At 40.5% G+C, this 10,105-nt stretch overlaps 1 protein-coding gene across 1 annotated transcript; it reads right to left on the reverse strand.

Annotated features, from left to right (window-relative positions):
• Window positions 1-315: 315 nt before the first annotated feature.
• Window positions 316-9,765, reverse strand: LOC139470416 (uncharacterized). The gene is made up of 6 exons (XM_071252825.1): window positions 9,651-9,765; window positions 7,872-7,931; window positions 6,557-6,646; window positions 3,946-4,017; window positions 2,902-3,203; window positions 316-378 (listed from the first exon to the last, which is right to left on the reverse strand). Exons 1-6 carry the CDS (start codon window positions 9,763-9,765, stop codon window positions 316-318), a joined length of 702 nt encoding a protein of 233 aa, XP_071108926.1.
• Window positions 9,766-10,105: the final 340 nt, after the last annotated feature.

Genomic DNA, 10,105 nt, shown 5'->3' on the forward strand with positions numbered 1-10,105 from the left:
GCGAATATGTACTTGGTGAAGCTTGCATTGAATTGATCATCGGGTTATCTTCCTGACCACTGACAGAGGACACAATACACCAAACGATTAATCTTAAGGTTTTAAAAGCTAATCATGCTAAATTCAGAATATTCTAACTTTATTTCGAGTAATAGAAATTTATCATGACAAGGGTTAACTAACACTATGCTAAGATCACCTTTTTAAAACCTTAAGATTAATCGTAACTGTTTTGTAAAAAGAGATAAAAAAAGACAATATAAGAATACATTGATCGATGTCTGACTTTATTAAGCAGCACATAGGTAAAGGTAACTACATCACTGTCTCTTCATTACGATGGTTCTTCAATGAGACGCCATTTGTGGTGCACACATCCTGGAACAAAGGGAACATTGAATTTGCACATGTACTTTTTTTCCTAAATGAGAATTCGTTGGACTCATGATAAGATAATAAACTCAATCAAGGTTGTTTTTTTCCATACAAATGCATAAATCATGCAGAAACAGACTATAACATCTATAGCCAGGAATCGCAATGCTATAGGATGTACCCAAAAGTTGTGCGCCGCTCGCAAAGCAAAGTATAGTCTGTATCAGAAATCACTTTGTTACATTTCATAAAAAGTAAATTTTCATGAAATCACTCTGAGTATTCTATTTCTTGCTTTGTAAAATGTTTAACGAGTGATGTTTTATCAACAACAACAACAAAAAAGAAGAAGGATTATATTTGATTTCTGTTGGGTATTAAACTCTACAAATGGATTAGTAAAATAAGAATATGTTTTAAGTTTAACTGTTAAATAATATGAATTATTTAGTCAAAAGCATGGTGAACAAATGCATATATAGCATTACAAAAATGCTTTACACAAATATGCATTAGAGGTAGACAGATGAGAAAGAAAGAAAAAAAAATTCAATGTAACTAATTACATATCAGTAAATAATTTGTAAACATATTTAGATTAAAATTATTACTCACCTAAGACTGACTCTGACACAGCAGCACGTCACCTCCATTCTCCTCATTCATTCCGTCTTCAGTACACATGAAGAATTTTATTCGGTTGAACATACTGAAGGCGATGTATGCCGCCTCTAGTAGGTGAGGTGAAATGGGATTTAACGTCGCGTCCAAAATTATTGCACTTATATAACGACGTGCATGTACGTGTGTGTGTTTGTGTGGCTCCTTGTACTAGTCCGGGCTGATGCCGATTTATAGTGCTAGCTCACTGAGATACCATGCCGCAGTTTAACAGGAATATCCCACTCAGACACAGTATACTGACTCCGAGCCGACCAGTCCTTGTTTTAGCCCCTTAATGCCGAGCGCCAGACAGGGTAACAACAAGTACCATCTTTTGGTATGACGCGGCCGGGGATCGAACCCCGGACCTTCCGCTCTCCGTGCGGACGCTCTACCACTAGACCACGCAGGCGGTCCCGCCTCTAGTAATATATTAACGACCCAAATGGGAAATATGATATAAAATTTGGGCATTAAGAAAACTGACTCTATGAAAAAAACAATATCTAGGAACCTCAATCTTTAATTCCCTCAGGGTTTGCAACAACAAAATGGACATGAATGATATCCGGAAAGAAAATTATGTTGTGAAAATACACCCCCACCCCCTCCCCCCATGATATATGGTCGACCCCCTATATGTATATACCGTGTTTGCTAATGCTAACTGATTGTGAGTTGACATATTTAAGTAATGGACCCCGGGCGTGTATCAGCCAGCCACCATCTAAGCCAGAGATTTATCCAGAACAACAAACGCATTTCCGAGGGATATCTATAACTACAGGAAAAAAAGGGTGCTGTGATGACATAAAGAGACTGTCCGCAATGAGGTTTATGTCCGCGTAAGTTGGCAAAATTTACGCTATAATAGGTAACTATGCACCTGTCAAATGTAACAGCCACGCTTGGTTGACGCAGCCATAAGAAATTACGTAAAAGTAAGATTTCATAAGGTACAAGGGGTGCGCAAGCACAACAAATCCCCCTAACCAATTCAATTCCCCATTATCAAAACCACCACACACACGTTAAAAATTAGAAGTATCGTTAAAGTGAAAAACACTACAAAATCAACATTATTATTATGCAGCGTATGTGTTTCAAAACATGTGCTGTCATGTTCGACTTAACATATTGACGCACATACAAGAACACATACACATTATAGTGATTCATTGTTCAATTCATTGAGGTACAGTCGTCCTTTTTTCCGCGAGACATGTGCGTATTTCCTTTTCTTATATTGCATGGAATCTATATTCCTTCTGAACATCTGTAGAAGAATCAAATTGAGGGCTGATTTGTCATACCGGTGACATTTCCCATACTTCCTGATACTGAACTTACACGAAAACAAATCTGTTGCACCTGGTTGACACATACAGTTTGGGTCCACTGCGCAGGACACCCACGGGTCCATTATAAGAATGGCTGGTTGTGTAGCATTATCACATTGGCTTCAGATTCGTGGTAAACTGAAGCTGCAACATATTTGAAATAACAAATTGATAGACATATTTATATCACAGAAGCCGTGGTAGCTACTTATCTCTTTATATATAGCTGCTTTAAGTAAACAGCGAATAGCCTGAATTATTGTAATTCCCACTCTTATTCCTTTTTCTACTACCACTCCCACCACTACTACCCTATCACCACTACCACTACTACTACTATTACAACAACTACTACTGCTAAATCAACTACTACTACTGCTACAACAGCTACTACTACCACTGATGTTCCCTATTACTACGTCTACTTCTCCTACCTCATACTACTAATGATATTACTACTGATGAAATTAGCTGCTACTTCGTATATTTCTGTCATTGATTCTCAAATAAAGTCATAGCTTACCAGTTTGACCTGACTTCTGTTCAGCCCCATGTCGTAATAATAGAAGGAGTAGGTCCTTAAATGAGGGAAAATGTATTTGTCCAGAGTCATGATCATCTCCTGGGATTCATCAAAGTGATCCGCTGACGCTGCCGTGACAAAAGCATATTTCCTCCTCTCCTGTATGTTGAAAACATCCTTTATCCTTCCCAGTGCCCCCTCTTGTAGTTTGGTTACAGGTGTAAGAATATTGCGGATGTTTTCTTGGCTGTCAGCCGCAGGAAGTGGGTGTTTACAGGCAGCTGTGTCATTGCACATGCCCACTGAAACGTTCATAAATATCCACATAGTGCTGCAGCGTCAGAGGGGGAGAAGTTAGGCACCCGCAGGTTACGTCATTCGTGCCATGGCTTCTTAGTCTAGTGATCAGTTTGTTTGTTTGTTTGTTTTCCGCCACGGCGGCCTATAAAAGATGTATCGGGGCGCCAGACAAACCAGTTGTTAATATTATGAGCAACGCGTGAACCAATTCTGACCACCCGTTATAATTTAGTCGTCATAAATAGACAGCTGGGGACAACACCAACTCTGGTACCCTTGACAGCAAACATGTAATGTCCCGTTAGGGTTATCATTTCTATAACAGACTTCTCAGAACTAAAACACATTAATAGCAGGTGAGGTGAAATGGGGTTTACTTACTTACTTTGGAGATTTAGCGCACGTTAAATCTCCAAAGTAAGTAAGTAAGTAAGTAATGGGGTTTAATGTCACGTTCAAGACTATTCCACTTATACAGCTGTCTCAATGCACGTGTGTGTGTGTGGCTGATTGTGATAGTCTATTGCCGATTGTATGGTGTAAGTCCTTGTTTTATCCCGGTTATCCCAGCGCCAGGCATGGTATCGGGGAGCTCCAACCTTCCGTTCCACCCACTACACCACAGATGTGGATGTTATTTACATGAAATGGACAAAGACTTTCAATAACAGCATGGACTGATCAAGACTTTTGTAGTTGCATTTGATGCCGGTAATGCTAGATTCATGACAATCTTAAACTTACACGCTTTCTTTTCCTTGCCTGTGCACCGTGGAAAGGGAGGCAACTCTGACCAAATCTTATTCTGCTTAAGCGCTGAAATGGTATCAATAGTGAATCTGCCTGTTACATTTATCGAATTAAACTTTTGTTGAACATTTATTGAACAGTTATTGTATTGTAGCTTCATGGCATTCTCGTTATTATGTTGGTTTACTAAATCTGACATGTGGACAATTGTAAGACTGCGTTAACGTGATGTCCAAGTAAGTAGTGAGTGAGTGAGTGAGTGAGTTGGTTTAACGCCGCTTTTAACAGTACTCCAGTTATATCGCGGCGTGTCAGCTTAATATGGGAGGAAAGCCCGAAGTGATGCAGGTCTCAGACGTTTACCACTACGGTGAAACCCACGAGCACGGGTATGGTGCTGACAAACCTAGAAACATAATTGGGGCGAACCGGGATTCGAACCTACAATCATAGGTTTCTGGCGTGCCCAAGGGACGCAACTCTGCACAGCGAATCGCGGCGCCTTAGACGACTGGGCCACCCGGGCCACTTTTCCAATGATGTAGTTACAAATTATCAGCATCTTTAAAGGCGCCGCAATTCGTACTTAGCCAGGATCCGCTCCTCGCTCTGACTGTTGGCTTTCGTGGCTTTCAGCATAGTGTTGGTTTGCGTCACATGTGCCGTATACTCCTACTCACCCTCTGATTTGGGATAATAAACGTCAATTTCGACATTCGTGTAGTTATGAACCTATACTAGAGATAAAAGAGACCACTGTCGCCTGTTTCATTTTTAGATCTATGCATGAAGATTTAAAGTGAGTAAAAATTTCCAAGAGACTGCATGACGAGAGTGATGACTTCAACTTTCCAGTAGTTTACTTTTCCTCAATTTTGAGCAATATTCCAGCAGCTCCAGCCTTTGGCGTTAATATGATCAGTGTTACAACATTCAAGCCCTTAGAAAGCTATGGTAAAACTTTCAAGAAGGTTTTCGGCAGACATACCGAGATGAATTCCAAGCTTGACGCATTTGTTACCAAAATTGTGTCCGATCTAATTCCCTAGCTTTCCTGTCATATCGTCGATGAATGGACTGTGCTTTTGGTAAATATTTCTAAGGATTATAGAAATGATATTTGGCACTTTTTACTTGAAGTCTTTGGACACTTTTGTTTACAAATTTGTTAGTAGAAGTAAATTTACTGATGGCTCCATTATTATTACAGTGAATGAATGCATATGAATACAGCGGCAAAACCCTTTCCATATCCAAAAGGAATCTCTGCATAAAGCAGAGTCGATTGTACGATTCCGACTGTATCATGAGCATGTGTTTATGAATCACTATCAACTAGTAATGATACCAGGTGTCCGCGAAAAGGTGGATGTAGGCCTTGAATGTTGTAACCTTGATCAAACAACTTCTGAGCAAGAGTCGTATGACGCTCTTTGAAATCTTGGAAAGAAGAGCATGCTCGATTGTATCTCAGAAGTTGTGAAATGTAAACACCAAAGGCTGGAGCTGCTGGAATATTCATCGATATCTTAACAGTGTTTTGTTACTATGAATCGTTATGCATATATCTAAATATGAAACAGACTGGGCTCCTTTATTTCTAGTTAAGGTGGAAAATCAGAGGAACTGAATCAGATATCACATCAGTTTTGACTTTGTCAGTCCGAACAGAAAGTCTTATTTATGTGCATAACGAAACAGATCCGCAAAAAGGGGAGCACAGCTGGTGCCCGTGGGGATGCGCACTTCTTTCCTACATGTCTTACCCCTACATGTCTTACCCCTACATGTCTTACCCCTACATGTCGTCTTACCCCTACATGTCTTACCCCTACATGTCTTACCCCTACATGTCTTACCCTACATGTCTTACCCCTACATGTCTTACCCCTACATGTCTTACCCCTACATGTCGTTTTACCCCTACATGTCTTACCCTACATGTCTTACCCCTACATGTCGTCTTACCCCTACATGTCTTACCCCTACATGTCTTACCCCTACATGTCGTTTTACCCCTACATGTCTTACCCCTACATGTCTTACCCCTACATGTCGTCTTACCCCTACATGTCTTACCCCTACATGTCTTACCCCTACATGTCGTCTTACCCCTACATGTCTTACCCCTACATGTCTTACCCCTACATGTCGTCTTACCCCTACATGTCTTACCCCTACATGTTACGTAGATGTTATCAATGAGGAAGTCCAGCATTTCACATATTGTTTACTCAGTAAACTTCAGATGGCATTTGCTTTCATTTAAAATGTCCCTAATTGTCCTGAATATTGATACGCAACTGTGTCTTTGTTCACCATGTTTTGTTACAAAAGCCCCATGGATCAAGGAATGACGTTTTTCCTGACGTGTGTCATGTGGGATAATGGTGTACAAAGTTGAAAAAATCAAACGGAACTTGGTTCTTTTCTAAGATTGCAAAATGTCAAGTCAAGTCAAAAAGTCAAGTTTTTGAGAATCCACATGGTGTTACTTCCAATTGTCTCAAATACTTTCTGTGAATATAAAGAAAGTCCTTCCTTGGTTTTATTAAAGATTACGGTTAGTCTTTGAGGCAGGGATTTGGTGGAACATTTGCTGGACCAAGAATCTTCCTTTCCTCCTTTTCCCGAAAGAAGTCAAGTGACTGCTTGACCCTGTTCTCAATATTGATATCCGACACAAGCTGCTTGTCTGAAATCGTATGTAAATATTTAAACGTCAGTGGCAGAGAATAATCAGTGCCGACACAGATTCCACTGGGCATAAAAATGAAAAAAGTGATGAAAACAAAGAAATCGCTCGCATTTCATGAACACACATATTCTGTTTGAGGATTAATGTCGATCGGTCCTAATAATCGAGGGGAAGGGGGTGTCTCCTGGATTTTTGCTAGAAACAGATTTGGGTCACTGCTTCAAGATGTACACTTTTATTCAAATGCATTTTCAGGTCATCCAGGGAACATTTGCTAGGTAAAACCTATCATAAATAAAAACGTCAGTATTTTCTGAAACAAATATATTTTCAGCCGTGAGGATTACGCGTAGGAATATAGTTTCCCAGAAGGCTATGCTGGTCGTGAAAGGCGACTGACCTGATCCGGTGGTAAGGCTCGATGATGACTGCTAGTCATCGTGGATCGACGTTCATGATGTCAGTCACCGGATCGTCTGGTCCAGGTTTGATTATTTACAGGCCATCGTCATATCGTCAAAAAAACATTCACAAACATAAATAACTATGGAAGGCCACCGCCACGAATATTAATCTTGTTCGGGTCTCAAGGGGGTCACACGGATTACACACACACACACACACGCACGCACGCACGCACGCACGCACGCACACACACACACACACACACACACTCACTCACTCACTCATTTCAACAGAAATAATTAATTGTTTGATCAACCTTTTGTAAACAAACTAAAAAAATTCCCGAATTATTTCTCTTCATTTATATATTTCAAGAGGACCTTCACTTTTTCAAACAGCTGTGCACCCGTGTACACTTCTGGACCATTAAAAGGTCGAGTGTATTTGAGTATCCCCACAAAAGACAGAAATAATAATTGAAGGCCGACCTACGCTATTGTATTAATCTTTATATAACCGTAGTTAAATCCCATACCGTTGAAACAGCGGACGGACCAATAGATAGGACAATATTCCTTTATATCAGGACGTGTCAGTTTACCACTTTAGTAACACTCACGAGACAGAGTGCTGACAAACCAAGGACCATAATCAAAGCGAATCTGGGATTTGAATACATGAGCATAGGATTCTGACACGCATAAGGAACGCAACTCTGCACAGCGAATTGCGGCGCCTTTGGCAAAACGGGGCACCTGTATACCCAGTATATATTCAACTGGTAATGACTGTAAAGTAAATACGTATGTATAATTACCATCTAGCTTCTCCATGTCATACCTGCAGGTTTCCCCAGGCTCCTGGCGACACGTGAGTTCTAAACATACAACACCATATATGGCGAGACTTTATGACAAATTCTTGGTGCATTCCGCCGATGAGCCTAACATGTGTGAAATAATGAAAAGTTGGAAATAAATAAAACTGAAATGTCCCACTGATGTAGACTTACTTGCGATATCAAAGCTGTATGTATTTATTTAATTACAGTACAACGCATATGTAATGTACCCAAGAATGCATTAACTAAACGGTTCATTCGTATATGTGCCAAGGGAAACCAGAATACAATTCAGATTGAAAAGGCTTCTCTTACCAACTAAAATTACTGTAAAGGTTAAATAAAGGGATTAGACCAATTCTGAACGCTTGGGTTAGTGAGTGACTATGGTTTTATGCCTCATTTAACAATATTTCAGCAATATCATAGCGCGGGACAACATCAGAATTAGGGTTCACCAACTTTGCCCATTTTGGGAATCGAACTAGGGCCATCTACGTGTCGAGCTAACACTGCAACCTCTCGTCTACCCCACCGCCCCTGTTCATCAAGCAAGTCGTCATATAGGAGGTCGTTCCTCTCGAAACAGGAGGTAATTTACTTTTGAGGTGAAGTGTATTTTGTACGTGAACTCGTCGAAACTGAAAGCTGAAAGCCCTCTGGTTTTGTACACGATGCAACTCGAACTGTTGAGAGTACTAACATGTAAGTCAAAATATCTCCGATGTGAAGGTGAGTCGGAGAAACATAGACTAAAAGTAAAATCTCCAAAGATACGGCGCAATTGGTTTACAACATCTATGAAAGTGTCGCAACGTTCTGTAAACTATGACGTCATTATATTGTAACAGCACTGTCTGACGTCATGAATGAAATGTCGCTGCACATTAGAAATTGAGTCAAACACATAAATAAACATGATTTTACCGATATGTGAAAAATGAGCCCCGTTTTTAAAGATAAACGTTTCATCCATATCTGGTTGACATATTTAAAGAACGTTAATATGTAGTATTAATCATACGTTTGTGCCAGACTGAACTGTGTGCCTACACCTATATCTGGCGCGGTTGTTATCTCGTGCACCCCGCATAATACAATGCAAACCCAGCCTCTCTGCTTTCATTTGCAAAGTTTTATGAAATAAAGATTATAGAGATATACATCTTCGAAGAAAATAAGTATTCATCATACGTTCTTCATACATTTTACTAATTCTACCTACTCAGCTTGTTAACGTCTCTACTTGTCGTCCCTGTTGTGATCGCGATGAAGTGTAAAAATAGCACACGCGAAACCAAGTAGCGCTACTGAAAATGGTATTTAATATACTGGCCAAAAAAAGAAACACATAGCTGAAATCTGTTTTTCAAACTTGACTGTTATTAAAGATGAAGGCTTGAACTCAATATAAATGTCATTGCTAACTGTGGATATTGACCTTTCACTAATTTATTGCACCCGAACACAACATTTGGTGACTTTTCGCCAAAATACAGCATCTTGAAACCAAACTTGGGGAAATTGCAAGGAGTAAGCTGTAAGTATGCTGCACGTGCAAATACGGCTTAACCTTTATAACGATGGGTGTAAAAATTTGGCAGTCCTGCTGCGAATCACTCTCCGATGTTCTGTTTACGTGACTACCATGATGCTAAGACTGAATGAAGACTGTAGAAACAGAGCCATTGGACGTCTGGAAGATGGAGAAAGTCAGACATCAGAAGCCAGGCACTTTGACGTGAGGCAGAGTACCATTTCTCGTCTGTGGCAGCGCTACAGACTCCACAACTCTCAAAGAGATCGACCGAGAAGTGGAAGACCCAGGGTCACAACTGCGGCGCAGGACCGCTTCATCCGGGTGTTGCATCTTTGAAACCGGACAATCAGTGCAGCATACACAGCTAACAATGTTTCTGGTCTTCGTAGAGTCTCGGCGCAAACCATCAGAAATCGTCTAAGACAGCATGGGATACGTCCAATGAGACAATATATAGTGCCCATTCTGCCGCAACATCATCGTCGTGCACGTCTACAATGGAGCAGAAATGTTCGACCATGGACCCTAGTGCACTGGAGAAGGATATGGTTCAGTGATGAATCGCTGTTCATGCTGTATCGCCATGATGGTAGGATGCGTGTCTACAGACGGAGAAATGAACGCTACACTCGACACTGTATTCATGAAGTCGACCGATACGGCGGTGGAA

Source organism: Haliotis cracherodii, unplaced genomic scaffold (assembly GCF_022045235.1).
Source record: "Haliotis cracherodii isolate W230 unplaced genomic scaffold, xgHalCrac1.p SCAF_20, whole genome shotgun sequence".
NCBI classification, from domain to species: Eukaryota; Metazoa; Mollusca; class Gastropoda; order Lepetellida; family Haliotidae; genus Haliotis; species Haliotis cracherodii.